At 35.6% G+C, this 15,221-nt stretch overlaps 1 protein-coding gene across 1 annotated transcript in view; it reads right to left on the bottom strand.

Moving 5' to 3' along the window:
- Nucleotides 1-15,221, bottom strand: part of cngk (cyclic nucleotide-gated potassium channel) — a 97,130-nt gene that overhangs the window by 56,184 nt on the left and 25,725 nt on the right. The window contains exons 5-18 of the mRNA XM_059545002.1: nucleotides 13,802-13,887; nucleotides 13,067-13,151; nucleotides 12,306-12,480; nucleotides 12,061-12,225; nucleotides 11,817-11,963; nucleotides 11,658-11,720; nucleotides 10,973-11,087; nucleotides 5,743-5,879; nucleotides 5,579-5,644; nucleotides 5,360-5,495; nucleotides 4,968-5,081; nucleotides 4,306-4,478; nucleotides 3,962-4,104; nucleotides 3,739-3,848 (exon numbers count right to left, since the gene is read on the bottom strand). Of these exons, the coding sequence (XP_059400985.1) occupies nucleotides 3,739-3,848; nucleotides 3,962-4,104; nucleotides 4,306-4,478; nucleotides 4,968-5,081; nucleotides 5,360-5,495; nucleotides 5,579-5,644; nucleotides 5,743-5,879; nucleotides 10,973-11,087; nucleotides 11,658-11,720; nucleotides 11,817-11,963; nucleotides 12,061-12,225; nucleotides 12,306-12,480; nucleotides 13,067-13,151; nucleotides 13,802-13,887 (1,715 nt within the window). The remainder of the gene's footprint in view (nucleotides 1-3,738; nucleotides 3,849-3,961; nucleotides 4,105-4,305; nucleotides 4,479-4,967; nucleotides 5,082-5,359; nucleotides 5,496-5,578; nucleotides 5,645-5,742; nucleotides 5,880-10,972; nucleotides 11,088-11,657; nucleotides 11,721-11,816; nucleotides 11,964-12,060; nucleotides 12,226-12,305; nucleotides 12,481-13,066; nucleotides 13,152-13,801; nucleotides 13,888-15,221) is intronic.

Raw genomic sequence — 15,221 nt, 5'->3', positions numbered from 1 at the left:
GACATCTGTAATATTGACTCTCTCCTTCTGTTTAAATCCAGACTCAAAACTCACCTGTTTAAAATGGACTATTCTTTGTAACTGCACTGCTCTATTTGTATTGTTGTCTATTGTCTTTTATTATTACAAACTTGTTGTAAAGTGACCCTGAGTTTTGTGAAAGGCGCTTCACATAAAATGTATTAATATTTATTATTATAAATGCAGACATGGTTGTATGTTTATGCAGCACGATATACAACGCAACGTGTGAAAACAGTGCAAGTCATTATAATCAGTAATTATGTCCACTGGATGCCACGTGCACTGGATGCAACACATGGTTCATTTGTAATGGGTTTTATTTTTGTCCTGTCACACTGGGAAATGACATTACAATATGGTAAGGCAGCGTTTCCCAATCCCAGTCCTCTTATCATGTACAACATTTGTTCTATTCGACCGTGAGTGCCCTGATATTCCACCATGATTCCAGTTCAAAACGAGTGTATATGTTACATTCAAAGAGCAATAAAGTTTGCAAGTGAGTTGAAATTGTATTTATCATGTGTCACGTGTATGAAGATGTTGCAAAGTGCAAATCTGTGAATGAATGTTCAGAAGTGAAGTAAACTTCAACGGATTTCCCCCTGCTCAGGGAGTAGGGAACCGTGTAGGGACCATGTCAATGGTAACCGTTCATGTACGGAGCACTCTTCTAACAAGTGTGAATCAGGTGTGTTAACTAAGAGACATGCAAAATATGCAGAGCTGGGGGGGGGGGGGGGGGGTCGCGAGGACTGGGATTGGAAACTGCAGTGGTAAGAGGCGTAAAATTACAGTCACACACTTGAGGCATTCAGCTAATCACAATGCACTGGATAGCTGGCCAATCAGAGCACACATCGCTTTTCAGAACGATGAGCTTTGTAAAAATCAACGAGTTTCAGAAAGGTGGGGCACTGAGGAGAAACAATAACATACAGTATGTGGAAAATGTGTTTTTTTAACCTTAAAGGTCCGATGACATGGATTATTTCCTTTTCTTTAAATGCTTTTTAATGTTTCCTTAGATGTACTTATATTGTTAGTATGATTTTTACATTTAAAATTTAGAAATAAAAAGCATTTTTATATCCTGATATTAGCCCTCTGGCTTGAATGCTCTGTTTGAAGGGCATATATATATATATATATATATATATATTTTTTTTTTACTATTACAGCTGTCGAGATTAACGAATCGTGGAAGTGTTGATTATGTAATTATTTTTTTAGATCTTTTCCCATCACATGAAAGGCTGCAGTGATGAGCATTGAGTAGACAGATTCTGTTTATCGCGTGAATGCAGTGATCTCGTCATTATTGCAACACGTTTTCTATCACAAAATGCTTTCACTACAACTAACAGCAAACACATGAATACACCACATGAATACAGTAAGAGCTTTGTTGTGCAGCATAACAGCATCATTCATTGTAACGGCAGTTTAGGCAAGAGTGCAGATATAATCGGGATGTGTGACAGCTCCGAGAAAAAAAAGGGAGCGTTCTTTGATCGCTCTCTGTAGTTAAATCACAATTTAAATAACAGATTTGTTTCATGCTACTAAGAGAAACAACGTGAAGTTGATCGTTTAGTCACTGGCTTGATTCACTGATGCATAAACAGTATTAAACGATTTAGAAAGAAAGTCTGTGTGAACTTGAATGATTAACTACACATCAGAAATCACTGATCACAGATCAGGCATTAATGAACACTGTTACTCACTGTTTGTGGTGGTGCTGTCGAATCCATATCATAAAAGTCTGTTTGTAACTCCTGTGCTGACATTGCGACTGAATTATATGTAAATTTTTGGGCGGGCAAAGCAGAGAAAGGGAAGGTAACATTTCTCCTTATAACGTCACAAGGAGGAGATTCAAGATCAGCCCGGTTGAGCTTCCATTTTCTCAAAGGCAGAGAAAGATAGCAAAATCTCGATTTACACCGATTAAAATTTCTTGAAACTTGGGGACCATATACAGGCTCTGGGAACTCATATTAATGTTAAAAAACCTCAGAAAGTGAAATTTTCATGTCATAGGACCTTTAAACGGCATAAATGCATTGCATTACACCAAATACACAAAATAATGTTATTTGGAGCAATTTCATATGACCCCTTTAAACCTTGAAAATACCTTCAACCATTCACTGCCATTATGTGTATGAGCCCAAAAAATTTTGTGTGTGTGTGTTCGGAAAAAGAAATAAGATATACTAACACATACGCACATCTTTAGAACCATTACTATGTATTTATCTTAAAATATTATTTAGAGTTAATCAGGGCTTGAAAACGGAAAAAGAATTCAAACGGTTCACTCAGAGTAGAATCGATATTTTAACATTCTGTTCCTGATTTCCTCTGATATTATTACCTTTCCGAAACCGGTTCGGGTGCAAGAAATACCGGTTAATAATGTTATTTTTAAAAAACAATATTCTATAATTTGCATAATAATAATAATAATAATATAATAATAAATTATCTTTAATGCTATCTTTCTCTGCCTTTGAGAAAATGGAAGCTCAACCGGGCTGATCTTGAATCTCCTCCTTGTGATGTTATAAGTGAGAAGCTCAGTCACCCGGGAGGAGCTCAGAGTAGAGCCGCTGCTCCTCCACATCGAGAGGGGTCAGCTGAGGTGGCTCGGGCATCTGTTTCAGATGCCTCCTGGACGCCTTCCCGGAAAGGTGTTCCGGGTGCGTCCCACTGGGAGGAGACCCCGGGGGAGACCTAGGACACGCTGGAGAGACTATGTCTCCCAGCTGGCCTGGGAACGCCTCGGTGTCCCCCCAGAAGAGCTGGAGGAAGTGTCTAGGGAGAGGGAAGTCTGGGGTTCTCTGCTTAGACTGCTGCCCCCGCGACCCGGCCCCGGATAAGCAGAAGAAGATGGATAATAATAAAGTACAGCGTTTTCTTAGAAATCCAACGTTAGCCAATAACCCGCTGCGCTTAGTCACAGCCGATACAGCATCATCTTTTTTAGATTTTGGCCCAATGTAAGCTACTAAAAAAAAAAATTATCTGTCAACACTTTAACCACATCAACTCTGGGGACCCAACAGTGGGTCCAATATTGCATATGCCTAATTCTCAAAAAAAATCTAAATAACAGCTGAAGTGGCTAAGGACTCATACAGACTTTTACAGAAGCAAGACATTTTTCAAAGCTGTCAAGCTTTTGCCAAATAATTAAAACTGTAAAGCTTTTGCAAAAAAAAGAAAAAAAGAAAACTAGCTACTAGCTACTTTCTGTTTTCTCCATTCACAAAAGCGTTGTACTTGCGTAAGATCTGTTGAATTCATCTCACACTATCCTCAGATAAATTCTAAGGGCGTTGCATTGCCATTGTGACTTGCCTATGATGAGTTCACAGCTGAGCGGACATTTCACTCGTTGGCTTCAGCGTCACATTTGCATATGCCATACAACTGGAATTCATCATTGGTTGACAGCAAATTTCTAATATTAAATGGAACGATAAAATAACGTTATTAACCGGTTAATGGCAATTTCTAATTTTCGATTCTGTTTGGAACATTTGATTTCATTTCTGTTTCTGTTCCTGTCAAAATTTCATTCATTTCCGGTTTTCGTTTTCATTCCTTGAACCGGTTCAGAGCCCTGGAGTTAATATAAAATACTGAATTTGGTAGAATGGCCCATATATACACACAGATATAAACATAAAGTATGATACCTACCAACACTTGTCATAGTTGTAACTGTCAAATATACTGCAAATACATAGTGTTCAAAATTGGACTGAGTTGATTTAAGTCCAGCATTCCATGCCCATGATTCCTCCTGACATCTTATAAATAAAAGTAAATAAAAGACTTGAATAAAAGTGAATGTCTATAAAATTCTAATAATATTGGTATTGTCTTTGAATTATAGACTAACCCTCTAATAAGGTACACTTACCTTTCTTCATGACAGGCTGACAGGTACAATAAGCCAGCACAAAAATGCACTGTGAAAATCAAGAAGAAGAGGCATTTTGTTGTCCTTTCTTCAAATAGGTTCTTATATATGTCACTTTGTTTTTGGCAGAAATACTGATAAATCTGAAATAACAAAACAATTGCTGTGGTCAAGTATCAGGATCAAATACCTAAAAAACAACTAATCCATACACTTGTTCTACTATCCTAACCACAAGAATAAAGTCAATTTCAAGGTTCTGATTTTTTCTTTTTTAAATATTAGTATTACAACATATTAACGAAAAGAAAGAAAATTTCTGAATAGAAAAATATCTATCATACCCTGCGTATCCAAATGACTCTATTCAGTCTGACTAAGCCTGAAATTGCCCAATGTTCTGCACTGCCGTATGCAAAAACAATCAAATCCAACGGTAAAATTGCCAGGACATCATAATACAAGTTCCAAGAACTGCGATACACTTGAAATACTGCTGCTAAATCTGTTACATCTCCTGGAGAACAACGAGAAAGATAAAGTTTTAGGCATCGAACAATAACATTTCAACTAATTAGTATGGTATGGTTAAGTTTTCATATTTAATTTTCCTGTATAATAGTGATTATAAAATTACAAAATGTCCATTACAGAAAACAACCAACTATTGTGAAGCACTGTCAAGTGCAACTAAAGGCCAATTCACGCTACAGGGAACATTGATTATGTTCAATACCTGTCCAGCAATGTGTGTTTATGCTGAAATGTATTTAAACAGAAGTTTGTCTTTTCAAATCTTCTATGGCATCATGATGTTTGAGTTGGCTCATGCAATTTATGTTTTGCGCTCGCAGCCCTTAAAACCGCAAAAACTAAGCTATATTGACGTTTTTTTTTTTTGTAAAAAAAAAAAAAAAAAGATTGATCGATTTGAATGATTAAAAAATTGAATTTTAAATTTGCCTTAATTACAAAAAATGAACGTGTATATTAAATATTGACCTACCATCTTCCATTAGCACTCCAGTGCGAAGATTCATTAGGATATCAAATGCAGCAACAATGTATATAAGAACATTCACTGCGAGGTAAATGGAACCCCAGCCTTCACTGAAAAGCTCTTAACAGGCAACAGGCAAAAAATTACTCATGTTATACAAAACATTAAAAAGCATAAACACAAGCATTTCTGCATTTAATGCACCAATGATTAAATGAACTAGAGTATTTATTAAAATATTTGGATTTTACCATCTATAATAAGGCTTGTTCTACATCTCTACATTGCTACTTTCTACTCAATGTTTTGTTAATTAATTTTCAAGTCAAACATGAGCACGTGTAATGCTGTTAACCTCTCAATCAAAAATCAATGTTGTAAATCATACAGAAACTTACTCTTTGATTCTGCATTGCTGGTAAAAAAAAACACCCACATCTCCAGGAAAACTGAAACAGTGATGCACCAGAAAAAAAAAAACCTCCAGGCCTTTACATAAGCACTTTCAGGGTGGAAAGTTCTCTTCCAAAAAGACTAGAGAAACAGACATAGCAAGTAAATATTAAACAATAATTCATAAACACATACAGTACAAACCATGCATTCACAATACTCACGTCAAATTGATGGGGTTGGTTTAAAACGTATTCCAAGGATGCTCCAAAAATCCTCTGATCCTTTGTCTAAAACAAAAGCTTTGTATTAATAGTACATCTGTACAACTATTAAAAACCCCCACTGGGCTCTATTTCAAAAACAGCCAAATCACTCTGTCACTTACTTCAAGATTGATGCTCTGGTCCTTTTCAAATACAGCATTTTGTGGGACAGAGGCAACTCCATATGCACAAGCTTCTCGTAGGAGAAGCCTGAAATTTTGAAGCCGTTTCCTTGCAGCTCTGACAATCTCAACAGCAGCTTTAGAAAAAGATACAAGTTCTCACTTCATATTAGATGGCCTTAACTATGTACTTACATTTAAACTAATAATTTGAAAGTTGTGACATTTGTCAAGTATGGTAACCCATACTTGGAATTGGTGCTCTGCATTTAACCCATCCAAGTAAGGGTGTAATGATTCACTCGTTTTCTCGATGCATCGATTACAAACCCTGACGATTCATATGCATCGATCTTGAAACATGATTTTTGAATCGTGAATCGCCGATCTCGGACAGTAATCAATTTAAAACACTAAGAATCGAATGAATCGCGATTTCTATAGTGATTCAGTGTATTCAAAATATATACACATTAAATTACTACACGCAAAATTAATGGAGACCTTGAAGAGTGTTTGTGAATCGTGCCTCTAATCTGTCCTTCACACGCTCCACTGTTTAGCACCTGTGACTGTCACAGGATTGCGCTCGCGCTCCGTTCCTCTCTGACGCAGCACACCTGCGATCTATGGAACTCATGGACCGTAATACTAAAGTGAAGTAGCTTTACTTTTCTGTAGTTTGTTAATGGCTCTCTGCATACTGACGACATTACCTGAGCAGTCGAAAGCTGCGTATTTATTGCATGGACGGAGCAGAAAGTGTCTAAATTATATGCACAGTTCCTGTGAATGATAAATGTGTTTTAACAATGCTGATGAACCGAAAATATGAGTGAAACACTTAAAATAACCCCATCATTAACAAGAGCGCAAGGTTTATCTGAAAATCAGATGCATGAAAGTAGCGTTTGTTGCTATAGAAACAGACATCGAGCACGTTTTCTCTCAGAATCATTCGATGATGGAGAGGAAAAGTTACAACAGCTACTATACCATTTTATTCTGTATAAATGAGATAAAGAAGTTTACACACTGAAAGAGAAGTTATCTCGCCCTCATAGACGTGCCAGGCTATATCTGCAGCTAAACTGAATAAAAGCAGAATGAACTGATGAAACATTAAGAAAAAAAAACACAAATAAAATTTATGAATGATGCAGTGCTAATTGACATTTATTACAGTACAGAAACTATAAATTATATTTTCTGTGCAGAAAATTAAAATAATAGATAAATGTAGTAGCCTATATAAAACAATCATAAAATTGCAATTAGGAAAAAATTATCGATTACAAAGTATTATTGTCGAGCAGTGTATTTGATTTCTTACAGCAAATTAAACGTAATAAAAAAAGAAGAGAATTCATTTTAAAAACATTATGAAAATACATAGGCTACATACATAAAATGATTTTATTTGACATTTTTCACTTCAGAAATGATGGCTACACCCCTGGTGTGACAAAATGTTAGTTGATACATAATACTTTTAAAGCTCTTTTTTTAAATCTTGGCTTACATACATTTTTACTTATGCCATGTCATGCCATACACTGTAAAAATTTTTTACAGAATTTTACTGTATAAACATTTTACAAGATGCAGCTGTAATTCGCAATGCATTATGGGTCAAATAAGGTTTTACAGTTGTTAACAGTATATTTACACGTCAACTGTAATTCATTTACAAGAAGCAGGTGTTGTCACTGTAGTTCCTGCTTTTTACACTAACTTACTGTAGTGTGGCATTATGGGATTGCGCGTGCATCATTCAAATCAGAAACCCAGCCGACTGGAGCAGCGTGAGAACGACTGAAGATAAGAGGCTTTATTCATAATTACTGATAAGTTCACTTAATAATACTTGAGAAATATATCCTTTTTATATTTAGTTGAGTATATACTTATAATGTATAAGCGATATCATGTCACAATAGCCTCCTATCCTGACATTTAGAGAAGTGGCCTTGGTAACTTCTGTGCAGTTAACTGGGAATTGCTATCATAGCATAGTTAGGCCAAATTTTCGATTTTTGGAAGTTACATTTTCTAATTGAGAGCATTTAAAGTACTGTTTACCTAACTTTTATCATAAAGCCCAATGCGAACGATTGTCATAGTAACTACTATCTGTCGAAATAACTGACGATCAGCAAAATATGTGAAATTTCATTTGTTTATATGTGTTCAACTGTCCCATATTGACGTGACGCCTTACTATAATAAGTGAAAGACATCTTTATATGCCCGACTGGACAAGTTAGCCTGATTAAAACAAAACAAAAAAAAGACGAAGAAGCATCGAAACGCGAGACTGATTCTGATTATATTAACGTTTCATTCAACATCAAAACAAGCTTAACCGCACACATAAACTCACGGAAAATACATGAGGTAAATGTTCAACTGTTGAGTTTATTTATAACATATGATGTAAGTAGCATCACAAGTGAGCTGTTTTCGTGAGTATCACGATTGCAAATACATAGTTCAATAAACAATTAGTCAACAAGTTACTTACTTTCTAGACACAATATTGAATGTTGTTCTATTTCACCAACGAAAATAGTTCCAAACAAAGATCCAATCAAAACTATTTTGTCCATTCTCAAATCAAAACTAAGCGGTGTTTTTGCTGAATGATTCAGCCTTTTGAACGGATCGGTTCAATGAATGACTCATGACTCTGAAGCTGATTTTATTAGGTAATGTATTAATTCTTTAAATAATTTGATAAACTTGTAATTTAGATTACTTTTTATATTGAAATACTGCATTGTAGGTTACATTATTGCTTATATTTCTTAATTTCAGGTCCACCCAGTGGCTTTTGACTATTTGAGGGTCAGATGGTTATGAATTCATACCTCAACTTTGTAGCTGGATTTGGAGTCTTATTACAACTTCAGTCTGGCGTCCCGGGAGCAGGCATCTTTTGCACACTTGAATTTTTTAAAAGGTAACAAGTTTTACTTAAGTAATTTCATTTGCGAAAAAGGTTACTTAGTTTAAAGGGTTACTCCACTCCATAATGACAATTTAGTCAATCACTGTTAACGTTATTAACAGTGATTAATGTCATTTCAAACCCGTAAAAGCTTTGTTCGTCTTCAGAACACAATTTAAGATATTTTGAATGAGAACCGGGAGGCTTGCGTCTGTCCCACTGACTGCCAAACAATGAACAATGTCTAAGCCCAGAAAAGTATAAAAAGCATCGTCAGAATAGTCCATCTGCCATCAGTGGTTCAACTGTAATTTTACGAAGCTACAAGAATACTTTTTGTATGCAAAGAAAACAAAAAGAACAACTTTATTCAACAAAGATGTTATTTTTGTTTTCGTTCAAATCAAAGCGTAAATAAACATAGAAAGCGTGTCCATGTGACCCAGCTGACACAGAACAGCAGCTGCAGTTCAACAAATACTCGCTAAAATGGCGCTACACTGATGCATAGAGGAGGCAAATTGTTGAATAAATCTTTATTTTTGTTTTCTTTGCATACAAAAAGTATTGTCGTCGCTTCATAACGTTACGGTTGAACCACTGATGGACTATTCTGATGATGTCTTTTTAATACTTTTCTGGGCCTTGACGTATTTACTTGGCAGTCAGTGGGACAGCCACAATCCTCCCAGTTGCATCCAAAATATCTTAAATTGTGTTCTGAAGACGAACAAAGCTTTTACGGGTTTGGAACGACATGGAGGTAAGTGATTAATGGCAAGATTTTAATTTTGGGGTGGAGTAACATTTTAAGTACTGGTAAATGCTGATTGTATTGTATAAGTGGCATTTTGACATTTATTTTATTGAGCTAGTTTCATTCAATACTTAACTTTATCCTGATGCTTTTGCTTGTTTTTATGTGCAGATGTTTTCTTGGAATCACAACACTCATTGGATACAAGACTTGATGGACTTTCAGTATGTATTTATTAAATTTTCTTTTGCAGGAATATTCTTAATTTAATAGAACATAAGCTCAAACAACAGAATTTGTGATTTAATGTTGATTCCAGCATTTTCTACTCTGAGTATGGCTTATCTTTTTAACATGTATTTGTAGTTATTTGTGATGCAATGTTATTTTTATGATAAGATTTTAACTGTTGAAAGACTGACATTTTTATTTTACCAGTAAAAGCCTTGCAATTTCTTTCTGCCAGTTTTAATAAATACTTATTTGCAACATCATTGACTTTATTCATTTTTTATTCATTTGTAAATGTATTAAGATAGAGCTCATGATAATGCATTAATATACGTATTTTAAAATTTACTGTTAAAATTATTCTTTAAAGCAGTTTCATTGTTAAATTATTACAACATCATATTGTATTTAGGGGTATTTACAGGATTTTACTGGCAAGTTTTGTTGCCAGTTAAATACTGTAATATAATGAAATTACAAATAAATGCTGTAAAATATATTTACAGGACTTTATTGGCAACTTTTTTGCCAGGTAAATACTGTACTTTAGTGAAATTACAAAATATTGCTGTAAAATAAACTACAAGTTAAATTCAATGTTACTGTAAAAAAATACTACAAACTACTGTATTTCACATACAGCAATTAACTGTAATTTGCTTTGCAGTAATTTCCTGTAATCCATTGTACAGCCATTAACATCGCTGCCTACCCAAAGATTCACAGCCCTACATCCAAGTGCACATACACAGCAATGAGAAGTGAACACACACCCGGAGCAGTGGGCAGCTATATCCAGCTGGGGGTTCAGTGCCTTGCTCAAGGGCAACCTACAACTTCTGCCAGCACCGAGACTCAAACCTGCGACCTTCGGGTTACAAGTCAAACTCGAACCATTAGGCCACAGCTGCCCCGATTTGATATAATACACTTATTGTGCACATACATTTTTGCACATACACCGTTTTTGCATATGTACTTATATTTAAAAATACCTAAATAATTTCTGTAATATTTATAATTACACAGTTGACCTATCCCTTACAGTTTAACCCACCTTTAAACCTACCCATACCACCAAACCTGTCCCTAACCTTACCTGTATCCCACCTCATTAGCGGTTTTTCAATACAATATGGAACACAATAAGTAAATTGTACTTATTTTTGAAGTACATGGTAGTTAAGGCCAACTAATATAAAGTGGAACCAGATATGAAACTCCATTAGTGTGCTGTAACTGATGATTCTTATAAACATCATAAATCTCAAAGCATAAAACATTTTTATTACCTTCAGGGTAGTCAGCAAAGAGTAAAAGCAAATCCTTGCGTTCCAAAATGACAATTTCACATTTTGTTAATGCACATATTGTAACATTTCTAGGGATTTCATACAGCAAATGGACCTAAAATTAAACAACAAAATGAAAAAATAAAATGCATTAAATCAAAACAAATCCAACAGTACAGTACTGCCTATTAGAAGAACCCCCAAAATACTTTTTACATTACTGAAATTTGTTTTGTCATCACTAAAAAAAAAGATGGTTATTGTCCAAATGATATATTTTCAGTTTGAAAACAAGTATTTGTGACTAAAATATTTTTTAGTATATAATTATTTAGTATATTTTTGTATATTTGATTTATTATTTTTGAGTAAATAACATACAACGGTTGGACAAAATAATGTCAACACCCATTATTTTGGGGTTTAATATCATCTGTGTAGGCTACGGTACATTCATTTTTCGTTGTCTATATTCTCTCGTTTAAATTTCAACAGCAAAGACAATATGTGATTAAAAAACTGAAAGTGAAGGATAGGGACCATCGAACACTAAGAAGAATCGTGTATTAAAGGCAAATAGTGCTTAATTCTAAATAAAAACTGCCTATTTCCCAGGTGTTTCCCATTATTTTATTCAATCCCTGTAGATGTGTAACACTGTGAACATTGGGTCTGAGTGTCATACCTCTCCAAACAATAAGCCAGGTAGCAGTTTTGCAATCTCATCCCCAGGATTTTTACCAAGAACCTGAAAAATAGAGCAAATTATGTTCAAAAAACCTTGAACTTAAACTAAAAGCTAAAATTATGGTCCTCAGTTGACTCTGAAGATATTTAGGCATACCTGTACAAGTCCTTGCTTAATGTAATACATATTCTGATGAATTTCTCCAGTTTTAACCAGAATTTGTCCAGGGCTGTATGTGCAGGTTTTTAATTTCAGCGACAAAGCCCTTTTAAAACCATCTTCTGTTTTTTTGAACAACTTAGCCTAGAATTACATCAAAAGTCTTTTTAATCTCATACAGTAAACACATTAATATTATTATTATGTGTTATAGCCTCAGTTCATTCATTAGATGCCTCACATTTTCAATCACAGTTTTGTAACAACATCTTGAAACATCTGAATGCAGGACAAACGGAAGATCATCCATATATCCTGCAATGTTTCGCCCCTTCTGGTGGAACCAAAGATTGTAATAGTGTTTGTGCACCCACTCCTGGATTTCCTCTGATAATCCCATTTGTCTCTTTGATTAAAAGGGGAAATAAGGATAAAATTACTAGCAGAAACAGACAGATTTATTAATTAAATCTTCATATTACAAACCATGTAATGAAGAATAGCATCCACTCTATGGTAGAATTTTCCTCTTTGTGCAACCATGTTGGCTATAACTGAGCTCATGTTAGACATGCTGATTCCAAAGGAAAGCAATCCAAGCACCATCACAAATGACGCCACTGTGGCCTCTTCCACATTTGTGGCATGTATATCTCCATAGCTGTTCAATATATTATACAATATAATAAAAAATAATATCTTATGATGAGCAAAGAATATATAAAGTACAATATTTAATTGTGCACTATGCCATTTCAATAAAAAAGTGAATGATCCATTAAAATTCTTACATACAGCACCTTTTATCAACACTATATTTTAACACTCAATATGGGTAAAGGGGCAGCTTTGGCTAAAATATAACATTTGTCCACTATACCTGTCATTCTAAAATTGACAATGAAACAGAAGTAGCGTCACATTTTTTCTTCCTCATTGTGAATTACATCATAATGAGTGTAACTGATTACTGTAAAAGATGTAAGGCAGGGACTTGGTTCTGTCCACTGCTTTTTGTTTGTATTTTGAAATGTGGGCACTAAAACAGACCATGATTGGAGAACTTGCATATAATTATGTCATTGATTTTTTTTTTATAGTTTATAAAGATGATATGATTTGAAACTCCAATCTTTATTCTTAAAAAGCAAAGAAAACGACAAACAATTAAAAAATATTTGGATAATAAAAAAGGTAAGACAGACATGTAGCACTGTGCATAGCTATATGGCATTACCAGTACTCACCCTATGGAGCACAATGTGATAGTTGACCAGTAAAGTGATGTAGCATAGAACTCAATGTCTGTAACTCCTGTTGAATTGGTTGATACTGTAGAAATAAATATGCTATATAATTAACATTATCCAAAAACATATCACAATGAGATTTATGCTGCGTCCCAATTTGCCCACTTATACTATGCGCTAAAAGTATGCACTCTTTTTGTGAGGAAAAAGTACATACGTTTCAAAATCGGATAACCAGCTGTAGAATTTTTTTTTTTTTTGTAGAAACAAGTATGTGAATTTATCATGTTTATTCAATATCTGCACACACTTTATGGAATTTTTATGCTTTAGTAGAGTCAAAGTTTAAGGCCTAACACATTGAAACAATGCACAGTTTTTCACACTTTTGAATTCTATTCTGAAAGATGTTTGAAACTTTGTATTACAGGCACTTATTGTGTTTATTTGCCTGCTTCCAATAAAACACTTGCTTTATTCCTCATTTGTAAGTTGATTAGGATAAAAGTGTCTGCTAAATGAATAAATGTAAATGGCAGAAATCGACCTAACACAGTAAATAGGGGTAAGACAAGAAAACCAGTGTGAATAGTTTTTTTTCCCAATTGCTTAATAATGAAATTTTAACGAACACAATATTTTATAGTGCAGCTATAATAGTTTAACAGTTTGATAATCTCTCAAATAATATTTTTTTGTTATTGGGAATTAAACCTTGGGTGGGGGACTTACATTCTGGCAGTAGCTGCAACCAGTTCTCCGCTTTAGGACAATACCTTACATTACCAGTATAGGCTGCATAACAAACCTCATGAAACCTGAAGGGACAACACAACATCATTACTTTTTAACTGTGCAAAGTTTTCTTTATGAGATATCTTGCCATTAATGACAAATTTAACAATTATTCCATTCTAACATTTTATGATAGTAGTAGTAGCCCTTTATTGTCACTAGTCACAAGTACCAGCAAAATTAGCCATCAACCTGTCCATACATACACAACATACATACAATGGGGTAGACAGAACAGGAAGACAGGGAATTGAGGAAGAAATACAGCTTAATATTAGGAAAGTGAGGAGAAAAAACCCCAACACCCATACTATGCTCCTTTTGGGAGTACAGTATGGGAACATGAAAAAAACACCTCGGCAACAAAAGCACATACACCATAAACACACGACTTTGCAACTGGGGACGGAAATTGGGGGGGGGTCGAGGTAATCCAGTGCAGGCAGCAGTCGTCCCTACCCTGCAGCTAGAAAGCGCTGGTCACGGACCCGCTTGACAGACTGGCGGTACAAAGCGGCGAAGGCGAGGGACTGGGGTGGGGAGGTGAGTGCATATCGAGCGGCAACCTTCCGCTCTCTCTAGTGAAGCCAATAAGGAAGTGACTTAAACTGCAATTCATCGACTGGCCGCTTGAGGCTGGCTGCAAAAGAGAGTCAATCCCATAGACTCCCCATGTTAAAATGCCCAACTTTACAGCAGAAAAAAACATGTTTTCAGCCTGGTGCAAAAAATTATTTTGGTCTATATAGCTAATTTTGCCCTTCATGACAACTGTGAGGGGGGTGAATTTTTTTATAACTCATCCGTTTAAATTATATTAAGCCTTAAAGTTCTGCATAATTAAGGGTGTGGCCACTTGAGTGACAGGTGAATTGCCACTGCTGTCACAGCCGTCGCGCTAGGTGGGCGTGGCTTTAGCAACCAGCTCCCGCCCTTTTGCCCATTTTCGATTGTCCGGGAGAGTCGCGCGGTGACGTGCTGCCAAGATGGCGACGGCTCGCTCTGCACACTTTAGGCTTCAAAAACTCTCTTCAGGAGTCTACGGGTGACGTCACGGACACTACGTCCATGTTTTTATACAGTCTATGGTGCATATCTGTATATGTGTAAGAGTTTGTGTATTAGTAGGCCTGGAGAGTTGCGATTCTCTCTCGATGCCTCAGTCCGCAGATTATACAGTGTCACAGCAAGTTGCCATGGAGACAGCCTTGGTCAGGTCCTAGACAGAGTCAACAACAGTCAGCAGGTGTCTTGTGGGAAATGGGTTGAGGAACGCAGAGCGTCTCGTTGCCATGCTTTCCAAGGGGAAAATTTGTTATCCAGCCATGGCCAAGCTGGGAGTGGAGCCGAAAGAAGA

This window comes from Carassius carassius, chromosome 4 (genome assembly GCF_963082965.1).
Source record: "Carassius carassius chromosome 4, fCarCar2.1, whole genome shotgun sequence".
Taxonomy (NCBI): Eukaryota; Metazoa; Chordata; class Actinopteri; order Cypriniformes; family Cyprinidae; genus Carassius; species Carassius carassius.
Note: the sequence above shows the minus strand (reverse complement) of the source record. Positions and strands in the feature narration are given on the sequence as shown.